The sequence below is a fragment of the Haliotis asinina genome, chromosome 6, assembly GCF_037392515.1.
Source record: "Haliotis asinina isolate JCU_RB_2024 chromosome 6, JCU_Hal_asi_v2, whole genome shotgun sequence".
Lineage (NCBI taxonomy): Eukaryota > Metazoa > Mollusca > Gastropoda > Lepetellida > Haliotidae > Haliotis > Haliotis asinina.
This window is the reverse complement of record NC_090285.1, coordinates 69,130,317-69,152,085: the sequence shown is the minus strand read 5'-3', so window position 1 is coordinate 69,152,085 and position 21,769 is coordinate 69,130,317. Positions and strand designations below refer to the sequence as shown.

The window sequence follows — 21,769 nt, the reverse complement described above, 5'->3', positions numbered from 1 at the left end:
AAGTAGCCAAAGTACACGTGTGAACAACAGTAACCAGTGTCATTAAGTAAATAACGTACATGTGTAGACAATAGCAAAGTATATACCGTACAGGTGTGGACAACAGTAACCAGTGTCATTGAGTAGGTAACGTACAGGTGTACACGTGTAGACAACGGTAACCAATGTTATTAAGTAGGTAAAACACACGTATAGACAACGGTAACCAATGTTATCAAGTAGGTAAAACACACGTATAGACAACGGTAACCAATGTTATCAAGTAGGTAAAACACACGTATAGACAACGGTAACCAATGTTATTAAGTAGGTAAAACACACGTATAGACAACGGTAACCAATGTTATCAAGTAGGTAAAACATACGTATAGACAACGGTAACCAATTTTATTAAGTAGGTAAAACACACGTATAGACAACGGTAACCAATGTTATCAAGTAGGTAAAACACACGTATAGACAACGGTAACCAATGTTATTAAGTAGGTAAAACACACGTATAGACAACGGTAACCAATTTTATTAAGTAGGTAAAACACACGTATAGACAACGGTAACCAATGTTATTAAGTAGGTAAAACACACGTATAGACAACAGTAACCAATGTTATCAAGTAGGTAAGACACACGCGTAGACAACGGTAACCAATGTTCATTGTTAGCTATAATTATGAACACTATCAGACGCTAACGCCTTAAGCTTCGAGCTAAGGTATACAGAGAACACGTTGAGGCACCTTGATCTAATCCTCCTGATTTATACATCCCTTAAATTATTTAGAAAACCGAGTGTGCTATATGGGCTCCATAACCTTTGGAGGAGGGTTATTGAGTGGTGGTGAGGTTGGGTTACGGGTAGGTGGGATGGATGGGTGTAGGAGTATCATACACCATCCTACCACCATTGCCAGACTTCCTGTTTCGCTATACATATTCCTTTGGTGTGTGTTTGGTATATATATCCCCAAGAGAGCATATACTAGTATTCCCATAATGCCAAAAACTGTAACGTTTATTACCAAGAAACACCTCTAACTATATCCATGTACGTGCACGTGTATGTAGATATGTAGGTAAAGCAGTCTATTCACAGACTGACAAATACACATTATACGTGATGGCTGTATTAATCAACGTTACTTCACCGACTCACGCACAATGCAAATCCAACAGGTGTAATATCATAATTCAAAGTTTACGTTGACCAAACCATTGTTGCCTATAAAACCAAGGGAATTACCTACACGATGACAGTAGTGTCCCCACCTCTCACGGGATCTTTACGAGAGTTGCATTGCTGGCTCATGATTTATACGTGACATCCCGACTCCCATACCCCCAGGCTTGTCTTCCAACCTGTCGTCGTGAAAAGTCGTCACTTACTCCCCGACTTGGAATAAAGTCGGACTGTCCCCTGAGCCAGGGACACCTGTGGGATAATCTCTGTAGAGACCAGCAAGATGGGTGTGTGGCAAGGTCTACTAACGCTCCTTGTCCCCCTAGTTTTCGGGGCCCTTCCCCCTCCGTCTCCTGCACTTCCAGGGTAAGTCAAGTTGGTTTTTGACTATATAAAGAGTTAAACTGGCGTCTGCTTTCAGGCATGTCATCCATCTTCTTGGGTCACAGGTAAAGTTTTTAAGGTCCCATAATAATTTTTGTTGAAGGTTTCTTCACTAAATACTAATTGTCTTCAGGTAATGTGTTGGTGTGACTACTGTAGAACATCGTGCATACTATTTTACAGTGATATGAATGTTTTTGGAAACGTATTTACATTCTCACGGATTGAAAGCCTTGTAAACAAACGCTGAAACGTATACAAATTGACAAGAATAATTACTTTCTATAAGGAAAGTAACGGTTGTGATAAATAAAATTAAACTGAAATATGAGAATCTTTGAAGTGGCAACTAAGAACGTGTCTTTTTGTTTCGAAAAAATGATAAATTATATTTGCGTTGAGACAGCCTCATCTACATGTGAAACAAACTACGCGATGTTGTCTGAAACTTACCTCTTTATTTCCAACAGATGTATACGTTTGGCATTCGTTTTGGAATTGTTACATATTTACTTTTTATAAGTGATTTAAAACGTTTTGCACATATACTTCAAACGTATAGGTGAGGTAAACATCTGGATAAACATGTAAAATGACACAAAAAATATCCACAGAAAAATATCAAGAGCCTTTATAAAAAAAATTATGGTACGTACATTCCTCATGAATTACATATGTGTATATACATACTGGCCTACCTCTAGTCCTGTGTGAACTAGCCAAGCCTGTTGGTCATTACCAAATGCCACTTGGCAACAAGCATGACATAACACCGAGACGTTGACGCGCACGACGTCATGCCCCCGCCTGCAAACACAAACATGTCCTGAAAGAATATATATTAAACTGCAAGCAGTATTTCACAAATCAAGCTTAATCACAACGACTGGACAAGATATAAAAACCCGTCTTGACCTGTGCCAATGTTGACACACATGCTGTGCCTATCAAACATGGAGGTCAGTAGTAATTAGTTTACCCTGAGGTTAAAACATATTTGTCAGGTCCTCTATACGTAATTGGAGGAAGGGTCGACAGGGCTCGTCACAGAGACAAATGTTTACTAAATAGTATCAGAACAATTTTGTCTTAATTTGTGTTTCAGTATGTTTCTGTATGTGATAGATTCATCGACCACATGACTGATTTTGTTCAATCAGGTTCAAACGCTAACGTGCGATCGTTTCTTCATGTCTTGTAAGTTTGATTTTATTTTCGATGACATTTATCTGTATGTTTCACGGAGTTATCAGTTTCTAACATCCCGACTGGAAATAGCCCACGTGCTGGTTGTTTTGGCCAGATCTACATCCCCTTTATTCGTGTACCTTGCTGGGATAATGCTGAACTACTATTGCCCTATAACATATACTCAGTTCAACTAGTCTTGGCACATGACCAAGTCGTCTAAGACACCCAGATCAAACTGCCCTAAAGTTTAGTGAGAGTTTCAAATAATAACGTGATCCTGTAAGTGAGTGAGTGAGTGAGTGTGGCTTTAGGTCGCTTTTAGCAATATTCCAGCAATATCACGTCGTGGGACACCAGAAATAGGCTTCACACATTGTAAACTGTTTGAGAGGCATTCTAGAAGTTGCTGAGATAAAGATGACAAGAATTTTTTATGGATGATCAACTTCTTTATTGCAGGGTAGCGACGTTTCGGTATAGATTCTTATACCGTTTTCAAGCGTGTGGGGAATGGCAGGGGGAGTACAATATATATACAGCAGAGATGAGCATGTGATGACAATACAACAATAACAGGATTAACAATAACTATTTGAGGTAACAATACATTAGAGAAGTGTTGAGGTAAGCTGATAAAGGACTGAAGCCAGCGGGTGAGTTGACAGAAGCCAGAGTGAGATGAGTGGATTAATTGGTGGAAGCCAGGGTGAGTTGAGTGGACAAATCCCGCTCCCATACGCATCTCACTACCATACACCGGCAAAACATCACACCACATCAGTCGCCTACTCAAGCAACAAGCAGGCATTGACACCTACTTTACAACAGGAACACCCCTCAAAACAATCATTAAGGCCAACGGTAGGAAACACAGTACACAACAACAACACCCTAAAGGCGTCATCTACAACATCAGCTGCAGCTGCGGCAGCAACTACATTGGGGAAACATCCAGACCACTCAACATACGCATCAAAGAACACAAAACCTCCACAAACAAAGGTGACACAAAATCAGCCATTTCGGAACACATCACCAAATTTCCTGACCACAACATCAACTGGGACACTGTCACAACACTTGCTAGCAACAAACATGACTTCAAACAACGCAAACTTGCTGAAGCAGTACAAATCCGCAGACACAACCCAACAATCAACAGGGATCAAGGCGTCTTTGTCTCTCCGGCATTCAACTGCATCATTAACACTAATTAATCAACCCACTCTGGCCCCCAGTCTCAATTTGTCCACTCAACTCACCCTGGCTTCCACCAATTAATCCACTCATCTCACTCTGGCTTCTGTCAACTCACCCGCTGGCTTCAGTCCTTTATCAGCTTACCTCAACACCTCTCTAATGTATTGTTACCTCAAATAGTTATTGTTAATCCTGTTATTGTTGTATTGTCATCACATGCTCATCTCTGCTGTATATATATTGTACTCCCCCTGCCATTCCCCACACGCTTGAAAACGGTTACCGAAACGTCGCTACCCTGCAATAAAGAAGTTGATCATCCATAAAAAATTCTTGTCATCTTCACACATTGTATAGACTATACCCATAAGGGCAATCAAACCCGACCCTTCGGCGTGAAGAGCGAACGCTTTAACCACCAGGCTACTCCACCGCCCCTCTAACAACCGTGTTTGTTGGGAGAAAGGCGAGAAGGTGTATGCATGAAAGCAATATACCTCAGTTCCTTAATGTTAATTACGGCTTTTTACGCGAATATCGATGATTGTACTATTTATTCCACATTTTTAGTCTCTTTACGAATACTGTTTTTATTTGTATAACGTAAGTGAACGTGACGTAATTAGTAGTACCCAGTAGTACAAAGTTATGCTACTAGTTGGTACGAATCCAAGATTCAGTCTACATTTTATCTGCAAGTATGGAGATTTAGTCCCAGGTCAAACTGAGATCAGCAGATATAGCTGTAAATGTTGTTGAAACAGCATTAAACTAATACCGCTTACTCATTAATAATCTTTAAAACCTGGTTTAGTGGTTTGTACAAACACGACTATACCCTTTAAAAAAGTAGTTGAGCCTGAACTTTTACTTTGGATAGGAAGTGTAAACGTTAACAAACGTTTCAAGGACTGACGTCTTATAAACGCACCACCATTTCCCTCTATTGCCACCCCTAAATACATCGCATGGTATGCACGCGCACAACGCAGTAGCTCCATACGCGTGCATGGGATCCCATTCTTGATTTTGACATTTTTTCAAGAAGATCGAGAAATTATTTAGAACATTAATTTTGACACTCATCTTGCATCACACATTTGTTTGTGTTTGTTTCTCGTCGTTTGTTTTAAAATGAAAATCGTATACTTGCAAATTACATGCCATACACCAATCATCTTTTAAAAGCGACTACATTCCAAATAACTATGGTTGTATGGAAGTACAAATAGTGATGCACTCTCAAAACATTCAACGATATCATATCAACATTGATTGACTCCGATAAATCTCCTTAATATTTTTAATCGTAAATAAAAAAAATGAAGTTCCCCTGCTAATTTGGAAGAGTATATATAGGTAGTAGTATATGGGTGCGTTAGAGAACCATGGCAACACAAATCGCCAGATCCACAACGAGGATTGTCAGAGGACGGTTAGCTGTGACATGACTGTCAGGTAATTACATTGTGACGTCTTGGTTTTCAGATTTTTTGTAAAATATATGTGAATATCGCTTCCACTGGCTTCTGTAATGCCATACATTTAGACTCTGGTCTTGATATCAGGTCGAAGCCGACCAGGCATTGGTTAATTCCATTGTAAAGTCAGTTGCGGTGAACGATCCTCCATTTAACGTTACATTAAACCATGCCTTATTTGAATATCTTACTTGGTGTGAATTGCATTAGTGGCGTGTCAAGCTGTGACATAGCTTTGCAATGCGAAAATTTAAAGTTAATCTGACTATAAATATTGGTTTGTCAGGCGTTATTGAGGAATAGCTAAGTTCCCCACTGACACCTTCTACCATCAAAATCCTGTTTGGTGTCGCGGGTTCAAACCCAAGGGCTCCAGTCGTGATCCCTTATCTGTCGGCATCATGACCTTGCTGGTTGAAGGTTGTATTGGCGTTGAAATCTGTTCCAATACGTGCACGTGTGTATAGAATATATATACACAAAGCCTGGTCACTGATATTGTGACAGCTATATGCGTTTGCCTTCACTTAGTTTCCCTCACCCGTCGTTTTCCAGTTTGCCCCTATAGGAACACTTGAAATGGATGTTTGTGGCCCACAAAAACAATCACTTGTCAGGAAATAATCGGTTTGTAATCCGTTCATCAAAACGCCAAATAAAGCCTGAAGCTTGAACGTGATGCTATTTCAAGGCGTTCGCGAATAAAGGTGTCACGTGACATGTGCTCAGGGTCCCAGGCTGGGTATATCTGCGGCATTGCCTTTGTTCCTGTTTCATATTTTTTCTTATGAAAAATGCAGAGATTAAGCACATATATTCCCATTTCCAGTTACGTCTGAAAGACCGATTTCATGAGCACGTGCCGTCAATGCTTGTCCTCATCAGTGTATGTCTCCAGCAATAATCGTCAGTGTTCATTCTAGCGGTGCTTGTGCAACCATCATGGCTGGTAATGATCTGTTGCTGTTTTGTCGCGATCATGGGAGGTCTGTAACTACGAACAGTGTGACGGGTCCTCTGACCGAGTTGTATATTTTCCGTTACCTGTACTTAATCAAAGTAATTCGGTGATATTAGCAGTTTAGTGAAACACAGAAATTCTGCAACTGGGCTCGAATGTCAATAATGTGAATTATTAGAAGTTCCCTGTGAGGTTGGTGTGTGAACTGTAGCTCCTCATTTAGCACTTTAATGATGGAGTTTGTCAACTTCATGAGGTTTGACTGCAGCCACTGTCACACAGGTTTGAGATTTCGACGAAGTTTCCGAAACCCTGCAACACAGTGTGCCTTTGACCCCAAAACAGACCCATTCTGCTGTGATAAAGGGAAACAAATCTACAATGTGGCATCTGAGGCTTTGAGCGATCAAATAAGTCAAGCATCTGAAAATGATAATGTGTAGATGGAAACCAATCGACTTTGTTTGTCGGCCGTATGGCCATGGCATTTGTTGTCATTATCGTGTTGTGTGCAAACCTTTCTTGTCTGTAAATACAATTGTTTAAGTACAACATTTTAGCATGATGTAGTTACCTTCAGGTTCTGATGTTTTATTACCCCGCCGCCTTGGCAGGCCATATGTCCGTGTTTTTATCCGCCGCGTTGTGACACGCTGTCTCTTCATATGGCAAGCCTTGAGACAGAAATATAATGTAGAAAAATGACTTTGTTGTGTACGAAATATACATTTAAGAAGATGAAAAACATTTGCGCTTGAGATAAATAACGAGGTTTAATTTTCGACGGAATACAACAATGTTTGAAATCATAGATTACATGTGCGCATCAAGTGCCCAGGTGGGCGTGACTCCCGGGCAGGTGGGTCACGTTCAGATCACTGTCATACAATGACTCACAGTTCAGGAAAGAACGTAAAGTTGTTCTCGAAAAGAGTTCCAGTTAAGAAGAACCTTTAACCTGCACGAACCCATATCTTACTTACAGCGACCCAGGGATTTTGAGGTCGCATGGCATTTGTGTCCATGTGTGTGACAGACTGTCACTTCTGTCACCACTGTCCGCATGCCCCACACATAACCCATCTTCAAGGTCGCCGTCCCCAGTGGTGAAAGGTTAAATCGAGGCAGGAATACTACTCCTGTCACTAAAGAGGTCGTATCTCAAGAAGCAAGAAATATATTAAATATTGAACTGCATTTTTTATTTCAGGTTCATGCTATCTCATTTATTTAACAACGAAACAATATGTTTGGACAGCTGGATTTAAAAGCGAAATCACACTCATGACAGAACTGCTTTCAGGAGACTGAAGTGACACAGACTGGTTTTCAGATCTCGACCGTGAACATGGTATTAAGACAGTCAGCTTCAGATTACCCGATAGTTCACGGTGGCACTGGCTAGAAAGTCCTACACTGATGCCCGTCGTGAGGTTATTGTACAACAGCAACACGCAGTGGGAACCGTCACGGAAGGTTAATTCATACACCACATCTTTAAGGAAGTGTTTCTTATGACGGAATAATCTACGACAATCAATCATGGTAGTATGATTTTCAAATTATAGACCATAAACTGTCTGAATATTGACACACTAAAAGCGTAAAGATAGTTATATGAGAGAACAGGACAAAGGGGTGGCCAGTTCGCCATGTTTGTTGGAAACATGTCACGAAATATATTACACTGTACTTAGCTAATGTGCAAATGTTTGTTTGTTTGTTTCACCAAATCCGTAAATAGTGACAGTCGTCGTCTCTCATTATATGTAGAGCCTGTGTGTCACCCTAGAACTGAATAGAGAAAACCCATGTTAATTAGCAAAAATCCATGTTTGTTTCCTGCAGGGATTACATTCTGACAGTATAAGGCGTTTTGTTGAATGTAGCTATCATATTAATATGAGCATAGACAGACACTGATGTATGCGCTAGTGGAAAAAGTACAATATTCAAAACGATATATTGTTAAATTAAAGCTGGAAAGATCGTTTGATGATGTTGGCTTTCGGGAACGATATACACACCCCAAACTGGCGAACCAATGAAAGAGTGAGGCACTGACACTTAAAGCTTTAATGTGTGTATAATAACACATGAGCGGGTGAGCTACAGTACCAGGATGTGTGTTATATCTGAGAGCGTCGTACAGCGTGATCCTGCCATTATGGCGATGTTAAGGACGGCTTATGGTGATGAAGCACGATTCTGATGGGGCCGTGACGACTCAAAGACAAATACATCAATGACAATCGGATCCATCTGTCAGTGTCAGTGACGTCACACACAATAACTAATATTATCATGATGAATGTCGGGACAGTCTTTTGTGGCGTCACTATAACCATCATGAACTACCGATACAATGAGAATGATTAACGATTGATACATGTATAAGTCGTCATGTTGATTGAGGAGGCGTTGGAGGGGAGGGAGTGCATGCTTAAGACGGTTTCTTGATACCCCAGTTTCGTAAACCCATTTCCCATTCAGTCACTACAGGTTCAGATATACATACGTACTTATACTGGATGGGCGTTCGGGAACAATTATTTTTGGCGGGGGTCAAATCTGCAGGTAACCTAGGTGCGCACTAAACACAGAAAGTTTATTTCTTGTACCCTTTACATATGAATCTGCGTGTTTCAACATAGACGCATTGATAGTTTATAGAGAAATCACAGACACTTGTCATGAGTTTCAGACTGATTTTGCTGTAATTATGAAGGGCAAGGAATGGTGCGTCTTGATTGAGAAGATTCCTTACGATCATTTGAAGAGCCTTATATATCCCTGAACTTAAAACTTATTCATGTTTATAGGCTCTTGTTTCATCTTGAGTTTGGTATTTACTATATTTCGGTTTAACTGAAAACTGAAAAATACTTGACCCACCAATAAGCTGCTTCTTGTTGTGTATTGCCCTTGATGGTGTCTCCGGGGGTGACTGGTTCACTCAGTTGATGTACACTGATCACAACCACCACCTCACTCCTACAGAGAGTGCGCTGCCACTCCTTGTGGGTCTGTACTTGTATGGTAACAGTTCCTCTGCATTAATATCTATACACTCTATGGCGACATTTCTGGGTCACGTTTGTTTCCTGTGCATGACTAATTTTATTCTAATTTTGACAAGTAACCCACGGAAGTTCCTGTAGAATAGAGTCCGTTCCTTTGTGTAACATAGCAGATCAGGAATGTTCGAAAATTTTCAACGTGCACATACCAGTTGTGTTTGTGATCACCGTCTTTTGCGTGTATGTTCCCCGTATTTCAGTATCATGCAGTGTCCGTTATTGGGTGTCTGTGGTGTCCGATAGAGATATGAAGCGCACTGTTAAAACTACGCATGAGTTGCGGGGTCTGGGGGCCACACGACATCGTGCGTGACTCTGTAAAGGGTGTGTGTTATTTATTGTACATCGGTTAGGGCAGAGACAGACCGTGACCATGGTAGAGGCGTTTTGTGAAGTTTTGTACAAAACGTTTGAAATTCACGTATAATTTTTTTTATAGAGAACACAGATTTCATGCTTTCATAACTCCATCTGAACTACCGAATCAGGTATAAGCTCGAAAGTTGAAAGAGAAAATAATTCAGTTTTCCAGTTTTTAACCTTATACAACTCTGTCCATCAGACCGTCCACAGCTTTGTGTGCTCAAGCAATGGGTCTCAACACCTTGACCGATGAATGCTAAACTGTCCACTTCTTCTTCTTTTTATCATTAGTGGTAGTGGTAGTGGTAGTGCTAGTGGTAGTAGTAGTAGTAGTAGTAGCAGTAGTAGTAGTAGTAGTAGTAGTAGTAGTGGTGGTAGTGGTAGCAGTAGTGGTGGTGGTGGTAGTAGTAGTAGCAGTAGCTGCAGTAGCAGTAGCAGTAGTAGTAGTAGTAGTAGCAGCAGCAGCAGCAGCAGTAGTAGTAGTAGTAGTAGTAGTGGTAGTGGTAGTGGTAGCAGTAGTGGTGGTGGTGGTAGTAGTAGTAGCAGTAGCAGTAGCAGCAGTAGAAGTAGTAGTAGTAGTAGTAGTAGTAGTAGCAGTAGCAGTAGCAGCAGTAGAAGTAGTAGTAGTAGTAGTAGTAGCAGCAGCAGCAGCAGTAGTGGTGGTAGTAGTAGTGGTGGTAGTAGTAGTAGTGGTGGTGGTAGTGGTGGTGGTGGTGGTGGTAGTAGTAGTAGTAGCAGTAGCAGCAGTAGCAGTAGCAGTAGCAGTAGCAGTAGCAGTAGCAGTAGCAGCAGCAGTAGTGGTGGTAGTAGTAGTAGAAGTAGTAGTAGTAGTAATAGTAGTTGTAGTAGCAGTAGTAGTGGTGGTAGTAGTAGTAGAAGTAGTAGTAGTAGTAATAGTAGTAGTAGTAGCAGTAGCAGCAGTAGCAGTAGCAGCAGCAGTAGTGGTGGTAGTAGTAGAAGTAGTAGTAGTAGTAATAGTAGTTGTAGTAGCAGTAGTAGTGGTGGTAGTAGTAGTAGAAGTACTAGTAGTAGTAGTAATAGTAGTAGTAGTAGTAGCAGTAGCAGTAGTGGTGGTAGTAGTAGTAGAAGTAGTAGTAGTAGTAATAGTAGTTGTAGTAGCAGTAGTAGTGGTGGTAGTAGTAGTAGAAGTAGTAGTAATAGTAATAGTAGTAGTAGCAGCAGTAGCAGTAGCAGCAGCAGTAGTGGTGGTAGTAGTAGTAGAAGTAGTAGTAGTAATAGTAGTTGTAGTGGCAGTAGCAGTAGCAGCAGTAGAAGTAGTAGTAGTAATAGTAGTTGTAGTGGCAGTAGTAGTGGTGGTAGTAGTAGTAGTATCAGCAGAAGCAGCAGTAGTAGTAGTAGTAGTCATCTCCAGTGCGAGTATAGGCTACAGCAACAGCACCAACACATCTTTACCGGTTTAATCCCTAATCTCCAAACCGCCATATAACAAACAAGAACCTAATCACGATCGTGATGACTACCCTGGACACCCTCGCGTTAAGTGCTTCGTTTCTCACCAAGCTTAGTAGGAAATTCTTTCGGGTGATGTGATTGGACGACTACCAGAACCGTTCCAGTCAACCGGACTACTAAGTTAGCTGTGGAATGGGTTGCTGCTGGTCATCCTGACAGGACTGAGATACACTGGACGTGCAGAACAGAGTGGCGTTACTGTCACTCTCTGACATTTCCAGTGTTCATTTCTAAAATAATCTTTCAAAAGCTTCTTGTTGTTGTTCGACATGAATATTTTAGAAAAAGGTATGCAGCTGGCCATGTAACGTTGCGTCTGTGTGACATGTACCAGCGGGAGGGGCTTTTACCTGGTCCTTTAATATTCACTGTCCCTCCAGGCAGATACATTCACCCGTCAAGGTCATTAGCGACAGCGCATGCGCACTTTGCTTGCCCTTGCAGGCGTGCATTTTATATTATATGTAGTCAGACAAGATACAAGCGTGTTTGGTATATGACGGGAAACAAGCTGTTTCAACGTCAGACAAATCACTTACACAGTCTCATACACAAAAATGAAGGCCTCTGCAAATTTACTTCTAATCGTTGATTATTTTTATCAAACGTGAGGAGCTGGCAGTAGAGTATTTTCGACTTAACGTCATGAAAGAATCCGAAAACAAGATGTATTGTCAGTGGTTCCGTCTCTGCTAAGAATACATGTAGTTTTAACATAACCTCACACAATGGTATGTGGAAAATGCTCACTGCATCTTGAGACAGGAGGAAACTTGAATGTACAAGTAAAATTGGGTGAGGGTCCAAAGTGCAGGTCAAAATGGGAAGTACAAATGAATATGAACGGAAAAGTCTATGTACAGCCTAACGTTGGAGGAAAACCCCAGTCAAGTAAGTCAGATGTTTGCAACTCAAGCACGAGTGTATTATGTTTAATGTTTAACGGTTATGAAAATGGAGGGTCTAAATTCGAAGTCGGATCCTGACACTGTCAAGGGACGCGATTTAGGACAACGATTATCCTTCTTTAAACAGGACTCAGACTATTGTGAATTGTGAATTTTATAAATCACAGCATAGCTCTAGCTAATGTTTGCCTCAGAAATATTGCCAGTGTTTGAAATGAATACAGTAGCCTGGTGTGTGTGAACTTTGTAACTGTATATACTTTACAAAAACAACATCCATTTAGTATCCATCCAGATAAATGTGATTTACACGTCACATCCTGATGGGAAGCATTCCTCGTGTCAGACACGTCTGGGAAAATGTATGTCTCCCTCTCGCTCTTACAAATGACATCTTTCACATGCCAGTACGGTACAGTACGTCTTAGGTCTGCTAGACTAGCAAGGATATAAGAGGTAAACAGAAATATTTTCACGCAACGTCATTCTCAGGTACCTAAAGGGAAGGTAGGGGTGAGTTAACGCTACCTTGACCAGTATTTCAGGTGACAACTCGTCCGCTTGACGTGTCTGTACACCAGCGTCATGTATAATACCATACTGTAGTTTGGTTACTCCCGGCGTCAGTGTATACTTGGTGTGTCCGGGTTATTCCCATTCCCAAAACCACTATCACAACACACGTACCCCCACATAAATAAATAAATGAATGAATGAATGAATGAATGAATGAATGAATGAATGAATGAATGTTTATGTTTGTATAGTTTTCTTATCAGTACCTCATCTACCAACTGATATTTATATGTGAACACGTCTGTTCCAGACCGGGCCCTCTGCCGAACGCCCCGCCCCCACTGATCCCTATCGACCACCAACGATGTTTGGCTTTGAAGAAAGAGACCAGCCTCGTGAAGGTTCCCGTCCCATATTTCTGCCACCCCCGGGACATGACAGGAATACCCCTCCCAAACGTGGTCAACCCTGACATCAGCCTGATGGTCATGAGGCTGCAATGGTCAGTGGATCTAAGCCCTTCATACATCGGCTAAACAAAACCATGTAGTTGATGTACGGGCATTATCACCAGATTTGTGAACCAAATGTCGTAGTACTAGCAGTAGTAGCAGTAGCTGCAGCAGCAACAGTAGTAGTAGTAGTGGTAGTAGCTGCAGCAGCAACAATAGTAGTAGTAGTAGCTGCAGCAGCAACAGTAGTAGTAGTAACTGCAGCAGCAACAGTAGTAGTGGTAGTAGTAGCAGCAGTAGCTGCAGCAGCAGCAGCAGTAGTAGTAGTAGCAGTAGCTGCAGCAGCAGCAGCAGCAGTAGTAGTAGTAGTAGTAGCAGCAGCAGCAGCAGCAGCAGCAGCAGCAGCAGCAGCTGCAGCAGCAGTAGTAGTAGTAATTGTTGATCGAACATAAAATAATACCCCTTTTACCCAATAATTCCGGTGCTTCTACTTCAGGAGCGGCTACAGGATGTGCACCCGTCAGATGGCGCTGCCCACCCACAGATACGTCCCTGTACCGGTGTGTTGCCCAGGTTGGAGGAGAAGTCCCTCCGGAAAATGTGATATACGTAAGTGATATACCGTTCACCTTCACGGTCACTCGAGTCATCTCGGGACAAGTTGAACCGCGGCTCCTGCCCCGTGAATTCAAAGTGACTTCGTTCAGTATTCACTCTATATGTCAGTTAGTTTATGATGTCCACAATCGCTTCCTGTAACATTATATATACAGTGTCTGAATATAATACGACTTTCATTTGCAAGCACGTGTTCAGCATAGCGCTGCCACTGTCATTTCAATGCATTTTACATAAACTAGCTACACGCATAAACAACCCAACTGTTCGTGGTCACACGTGGTCACACATTCGCAGTGTTCCTCTGAATGTGGAAGGCAAGCAATGCTTCCGGACAGCAAATGTTTGATATCCTGCACATATAACAACTAAATGTCGTTGAAATATTACATTACAGGGGCGGATACAGCTTTTTGATAAAGGGGGTGGGTGCACACTATTGGGAAAACAGGGGCTGCAGACTTCATTTTCAGCAACTTTCAATGGTCATTTAACACAAACAATCACGAGAAAAGGGGGATTGCGCACCCCGGCACCCACCTCCTCTGAATGTGCCTATGCACTGTAGCAAAGATTCCAAGCCTCCCAAACCTAGAGTATCATATGTCTGGCTACCTTAAACAACAGCAGTACCAATGGTCGCTGATTCGGAAAGCCCGGTAATATTTTAAATTATCTCCCCGGTAATAACTCATGTTATATCCTCAGCAATACCTCATATCAGCTCCCCAGTAATACCTCATATTATCTCCCCACAGCCACCAGCGTGCCTCACCCATCCAAACGAAGTCCATGCCTCAATGGCGGATTCCCAAGGAAAGGCAAACATTGCTGCATCTGCCCGCCGGGGTTCTCTGGGACCTTCTGCCAGAACAAGTCTCCCGCCGCAGCCCGGAGTCCGCTGGGGCGCCCAGTTGTCATCCCTCCGATGATGAGGCACTCAGGACCCGCCCTTCCCCATGGCAGACCAGACCTCCGCCTTGGTCGACTCATCAGGGAACTAGCCAGACTCTCGCCATCTGGTAGGGGTCCACTTCCGATCAATCCAACTCTGATCAGACTCCTGATGGACCGGACGAACAGCAGGAGACGGAAAACCATGAAAAATGTTAGGATGGGGCTGTCCCCTCGCCCCACTGTAAACACCGCCTATATCAACCAGGTCCCTGGGGCGCCAGCGACACCCGCCAAGCCAGTGGTCAATACAGCCTATATTAACAAAGTTCCCAAGAACCCTAACCCTTCTGCCCGGCCTATCGTCAACACTGCCTATATAAACCAAGTCCCTAAAAGAAGCAATGTGCCCAAAATAACACGAAACGTTGCGTATATAAACCAGCTCCCCAAGAGCACGTCCAAAGTAACGCCAAATGTTGCATATATCAACCAGCTCCCTAAACAAGATAACACACCCAAAATAACGCCAAATGTTGCATATATCAACCAGCTCCCTAAACGAGACAACACACCCAAAACAACACCAAACGTTGCGTACATAAACCAGCTCCCAAAACGAGATAACACACCCAAAATAACGCCAAATGTTGCTTATATCAACCAGCTCCCACAACGACGAAGGCCAGTAGTAAAGGTACCAATGAGCACAGCATACATTAACCAGTTAGTCCATCGTCGACCCACTAGAATCACGGTGAACACTGCCTACATCAACCGAGTTCCACGGCCCGGTAGCACAAACATCACACCTCCTGTAAACACTGCAGCCATTAATCAGCTGCCCAAAGTGAACAGACTTCTGGTTCAGGCTCCGGCACAGACAGCGTACATCAATCGCGTCCCCTCCATCCCACTAATGAGGGGGAGACCAGCCGTCAACACAGCAGCCATTAACAGGATCACACCCAACACCCCTCGTCCAGTGATCGCTCCTCCCGTTGTGATGCCAACCAGACTTGGAATCCGACCAATGGTGAATCCAGCTGCAGTCAACCAACTTCCTCCACGGACCCGGGAACCAGATGTCCAGGAGCCTACAGTCAGTCCTGCGCTGCCACCGTCGGACCCTACAGATGCCCCAGCAAGGACTGGAACTCACGGGAGCCCATCTCACAATGGACCTTCTATCGGTGAGTATATCTTAGTATCATTACCTACATGTTTCCGATGTATACAGTCATATTCCGACTGTATTGGATTTATTACAAGCCGAGTTTTGGTTTATTAGACTGGTGAATGGTGAAATTGTATACATTTTAATCACATTTATCCAGTCGTCCGACCAGCCCTGCTGTACATGGAGACCCAAACTCTGTAGTTGACGTTTTTTCGTGGATATTCTGTGAAAGAGTTCGCTGTTGACATAATGGACATCCACGAAGAACTGAAGGCAAATTGCCCTCATTAATTCAGTTATATGCTACTATACCTAACTACTACATAAAAGAAGAGAGGAACACCATTTTACATGACTTTATATTGCCTGCACGACGCGTTTAAGGGTGTTTCTTAACCTGTTATGCTCATTTCAGTATGTGGCATGGTTCTTTGATTATCATCAGACAGCAATTCCAAGTTAAATAGAACCAACATTCACTTTCAAGGGGCCTCGGGCAAATGGACAATAGCACATTTGTTGTTCAAACATCACTCTATTAAAGCATTAAGATGGCCAACACAATGTAACACTTACACCAACTGTGTGTGACGGCCTCAGACACCGGGTAGTGGATCACTGCACATCAAAAATGCAGATATATGTGTGGGGGCTAGCACCCGGTTGTCTGACGATACTGATAAAACTTTACTGTGACAATCATGGATTAGATCAGAATCTCGGTTGTAGGCATTCAGTCATAAATTAGTTCGGCAATGTTTCCCTATTCAGCCTCAGCCCAGGAGTGTAAGCAGATTCTCGAAGTAGGCGTGACGCGATGCTTCCGGGAGGCCGGCGTCCTGGCCGCCCCTGCCGACGTCTTCAACCCCCAGAACCCGGAAGTAGCCCGCGTAATATGCAGGTAATATGTTTTGACCTCTCTGGTGAGTTGGATTATCGTTAACTATTTCTTTCTTTCACCGGTTTCTTGGCGCTGAGTTGTTATGGTAACGGTTTTGGGGTAGAGGACTACTGTCAAACCTGGGCTATCTGTAGATATTACGACACAGAATTTGGTACGAAAGCGAACGCGCACTGGACAGTGTGTTCGGCTATAAATGAAAATGACATTTGAAAACAGGATAATAAATAAATATCAGGGTGAATATAGGATTCGAACCTTTGCCGTGTGAGCAATTATATAATAAGTGAACCATGACGATAAAAGAACGCTCTCGACATTGCGTTACCCGTCTTCAAAATAACTACAGTCTATAGACAGCTGAACTAGCCATACCTAGATCTCACCCTACGTGTTTGTGATAGACGTTGCCAAATCGGTTGCAGTCAAGGACGACGTCTGAGACCATGCATCATGGCCGGGGAGACGGCGTGTGGGCGTGGCATGAGGGTGATCATCACACGGAGGATGCTGTCATCATTACTTAACGCCATGGGCAACCTCTGTGCTTTACAAGGTAATACATTCACACACGTAATACACACATCCGAAAACACGATCGACAGAAATATGGAAACGTGTATACTTGGGGGAATACGGTTATTACTTGTCACCACGGAGCCTGACCACTGGTCCAGGATCTCAGAGTTTAGAATATGTACGGTACAATAATATCAACAACTCAAGTACAGAATTGCCCCCCTTCCACAAAAAAAACTATATTGGAGTGAAATTCTACTGCTATACTCTACGTTTACGAGCGTAATTCTAAATTATTTGGAAAGAGACCCTGAGAATCTATTCGGATCCGGAAACCGGGAGGATAATTATTAATTTAAATATAAATTAAAGATGAAATCAGGAGAATCGGTTAAATACCGATGAATTTAATGATGATGATGATGATGATGATGATGATGATGATGATGATGATGATGACTTCAACCATAGCATATCATTTCGCTATAAGTTTGTTCATGACCCATACTTGAAACAGTGTTATTTGTTTACTCTTTGGTAATACTGTAATGAACAATAACCTGATGGTTTTCAGTAAAGTAGTGAACACCACACAAAGGCACTAATCGACAAACATTTGTACAGTTGGTACTAATCTCAATTAACGTCCATCTGCAGTCTCAAGACCACCGACCAGACAGAGTCTCCCGAACCAGCCCCAGCAACCCCACTTCCCCACCGTCCTTCCTCCCCAGCGGATACCTCAGGCTCCCACAGAACCCCAGAGCCCCGATGAGGTACAGCAGGTACCCCAGGTACCCGACGTCCTGGCTGGCGAGGTGCCGATCAGACGCTCCTGCATGAACGGCGGATACGTGGTAGTCCAGGGCGATGTAGAAGTCTGCGAGTGTACAAGCGGATTTGGAGGGGACCACTGTGAAATTCGTGAGTATTTCCTTTGTATACTTTGGGTGGTGGTGTAACCTATTGGCAAAACACTCAGTCGTCACGTCAAATACCCGCGTTCGATTCTGCAATGTGCACGAAGGTCATTTTTGGTGTCTTAGTATAATAATGTGAACTATTGCTCAAAGCAGTTAAGCCCAGGGTGCTGAAGCACGGCAAAGTAACGGACCTCAGTGTTATGCGGAAAGACTTTGACTAATTAGGATACGTTAATTTGCCCCTTGTGATACACTTAACAAAATCAGGCTGTGCATTTGGTAAAGTACCGACGTTAACCGTTTACACAACGGACATTTTATACCGTTAGCGCAAATTAACCTCGTTAAGCAATGCACGTTAATTTTATTCTCCTAGGTTGTGCTTGTCGTCTGTTCCAATCCAAGATGCTCTCTAGATGTGTAGACACCCGTGACACTGAGTTTTGAAAATAGCTGAAGATGTCTCTGTCCAGCGGTCCTCTTGTATGTAGGCCATATTAATTTGATAGCTCTGCTAGAACTGTATTATTGTTCATTGTCAACCCAACTCACTCACTCACTCACGAGACGTGCTGGTTGTCATGTTGTGTTGCAGCCATCTGTATTCCCGGCTGTGAGAACAACGGCGTGTGTGAGAACGTCGACGGCGTTGCTATGTGCGTCTGCTTCAACGGCTACACCGGAGAAATGTGCGAGATTGGTGAGACTTACACACACGTGAAAATAGTTCATTGTTTATGTCGGGTGGTTACGGCGTATTGCCTGGGTGTGCGTACCGTGACGTCACCAGCCACTAACACTGCTACAGGGACCTGAAAGATAAATTGATAAATAATTTGTGAGTGAGTTTAGTTTTACGCCACACTGATGATATTTACCATGTAGGAATTGTTCCCACCTGTGGCAGACCCGCCGTAATGTTAATTATTTGCCTCCATTCATGTTTTGGACACCTTATTAGTCTCCATATGTATAAACTACAAAACAAACTTCCACTAAGAATCTAATACGTGCTTATAGCCTTAGTATTTTGAGTTGAACACACTCCACAGGGTTGAAGTGGAAGTATATATGTGTCCATCAGTAGACAGAGAGCAGCTTCTGTCCTGCTACACCCCTTCACGTAATGTTTAACGTGACACACTTCAACTTGTCCGACATTCTTTCAGTTCCAGTCGTGGCCGTAACTGAAGTTGAGCAGCCAAAGCCAGGTAGGTACTAGGAATTTCAACATGCCCTTGTTTTTCAAGACGTAATGAAATTTCTTGTGGTAAATGGTCGTCCGTATTACATTTGCGAAACCATGTTTACTATATTTATTTGGCCTTTCAATGAAGGAAAGGTTGCATTGATACCGCGATTCAGGAAGGGTTTACTGGTGATGAAGGCTTCTGCCCTTGGTGTATGTTTCAAATGTAAACCTTGTGAAGTTTAAGCTTAGATAAAGAAATGGACAAGTTTTAATAGAGAGTGTTTGAGAAATGATGTGTGAGTGAGTAGGTGTTGTTTGTGGCCTGAGCGGCGGTTTAAGTCCTCGTCTATCTGGGCCAGGTAAAAGAATGATATAAAATGTTAGAGCCATGTCATTAGGATGAGCCAATCAGCCAAGTCACACAGCCCGAACGCCAACTGTTGACGGCTTCAGGTCAGGCATGAGCTTATCGGTTTCCCAATAGAGACTGGCTGCCCTTGATTTCACCAGGTTGTTCTGGTCTCGGATATTGTGGCATGACCTCTCACCCCGGGTGTCATCAGTCCCTTGTGTGAATACACGGGAATGTGTGTACTTTTTGATGTGAGTGTTTTTCCCTGTTTGTTTCAGTTGACCCGGCCACCACCTCGCTGGAGACCAGCCCTAACCCTGGTACGTAGACTGAATACTACGGGTCATCTAAACGAACGATGTGATGAATTTTGCATCTTGCGGCATGAGCTCAAAGACCTAGCTGAATCGCCGAATTCAAGAAAGAGACTTATTACCTGTCTGGTTTCGGGAACTGGCTCAGGACAGTTGTCTGAACTTCAATTACCGTACAAAAGGGAGCGAAAGACTCTGACGTGACATTCACACGGTCACTAAAGATGCTGTAATATAATAACTTAACTTTGAAAAACATGGAATGAAGCAACATCAAATGTGTTATAAAAATAGTTGTAAACGTTCTGGCGCACACACGAGAACACCAACATCCTGATCCACAATATCGATGAAGAACACAGGTCAGTGATAGGTGCCATGTAATGTACCAAAGGCCTTATGTGCCAGGTTCAGTAGCGTTTGTGGCTTTATTGGGGTACAAGAATAAAACCACTCTGGCAATAATACATAAATAAATGCAGGATTATCAATAATACCGTGGAATATGACAAGGACTTTGTGTGGATAGGAGTATCAGTAGCTTATATGACTATTGTAACAAGGACAAATATTAAAAGTGGACATGTTTAATGTTTTCAGTGCCAGTGATGAAGACAGACCTCTCCAAGGAGGACCCCGACCATAGTGCATCCAAGGCCCAGCACACAGTGGATGTTGAACACAAGAAGGTGGAAATTTTCGGCTACCCGTTGTGGTTGGTCCTTGCTGTTGCTCTTGGGATCTTTGCCCTTCTCTTCGTTCTCAGTCTCACGTGCTGTCTGTGTCTCAAATGTCGTCGCTCGAAGCATTCATTCGAGTTAAGCAGAGAAGCTGTGAAAATCCCACTGCCGGACAATATCTACACAGTAGGAGTTGTACCACCTGTCTATGAGGCAAAGGGCATTCCTCCTCTTTCGTATGAAGAGGCGAAAGGGGAGACAATCAAGGGTGAAGACAAGAACGCTGTCGATACAGAAAAGAATGGCAAAGAAGAAAATTAAGTATTGGTAGGTTGCACATTTTTCAGTATGACCAGAGGTCGATACAGCTTTTTTGGAGAAAGGCATGTGTGGGGTGCACACTATAGAGAAGTGTGTGTGTGCGTGCGTGCGTGCTCACTGTCTTTTCACCAGAGTTTCAATGGTCATTTAACAAAATTTCAGGGCAATAGGGGGATGCGCACTCCTGCACCCCAACTCTGAACTATGACGACTTAATCTTCATAATTATAGATTTAGGTATGTCTGGCTGGGTTTAGATGTCGTACGCTGAGGGGACCTCAGAACAAAACTGTTTCAGAAACTGAACCGATGGGAATATGGGGACACAGTACGTTACATCAGGGAGCCTATATAGAGATGTTATAGAGTATCCCTGGTTACATCATCTGATGGAAATGTTCCACGTGATCTATGGGTCAGTAAGTGAGTGGGTGAATTAGTGAGTATGGTTAATGGAGCTTTCGGTACTGTTCCAGTATTACCTCAGCAAGGGACACTGTAAATGAGCTTTACACATGGCACCCATGTGGGGAACTGAATCCGGCTTTCAACTAAATTTATACATTGTCATTGTTTGGTTTCTTGTGTCATTGATTAATGGATACATTAAAATTACATTTCAATAAGAAAGTTGAATTTAACAGAATTTGCTTCGACTGCCAATTAAGCAGAAACAAGTCGTCCCATAA

The 21,769-nt window shown here is 42.8% G+C and overlaps 2 protein-coding genes across 2 annotated transcripts in view; one reads left to right on the top strand and one right to left on the bottom strand.

The window, feature by feature from the left end:
• Nucleotides 1–1,249: 1,249 nt before the first annotated feature.
• The window catches only part of LOC137286188 (uncharacterized), a 20,898-nt gene continuing 378 nt past the window's right edge, over nt 1,250–21,769 (top strand). Inside the window, exons 1-11 of the mRNA XM_067817896.1 lie at nt 1,250–1,543; nt 13,045–13,236; nt 13,683–13,795; nt 14,563–15,891; nt 16,650–16,779; nt 17,205–17,335; nt 17,956–18,222; nt 18,817–18,921; nt 19,391–19,432; nt 20,044–20,085; nt 20,680–21,086. Of these exons, the coding sequence (XP_067673997.1) occupies nt 1,461–1,543; nt 13,045–13,236; nt 13,683–13,795; nt 14,563–15,891; nt 16,650–16,779; nt 17,205–17,335; nt 17,956–18,222; nt 18,817–18,921; nt 19,391–19,432; nt 20,044–20,085; nt 20,680–21,080 (2,835 nt within the window). The 5' untranslated portion in view covers nt 1,250–1,460 and the 3' untranslated portion in view covers nt 21,081–21,086. The remainder of the gene's footprint in view (nt 1,544–13,044; nt 13,237–13,682; nt 13,796–14,562; nt 15,892–16,649; nt 16,780–17,204; nt 17,336–17,955; nt 18,223–18,816; nt 18,922–19,390; nt 19,433–20,043; nt 20,086–20,679; nt 21,087–21,769) is intronic.
• Nucleotides 18,935–21,769, bottom strand: part of LOC137286189 (peptidyl-prolyl cis-trans isomerase-like 4) — an 18,605-nt gene continuing 15,770 nt past the window's right edge. The window contains exon 13 of the mRNA XM_067817898.1: nt 18,935–19,033. Within this exon, the coding sequence (XP_067673999.1) occupies nt 18,950–19,033 (84 nt within the window). The 3' untranslated portion in view covers nt 18,935–18,949. The remainder of the gene's footprint in view (nt 19,034–21,769) is intronic.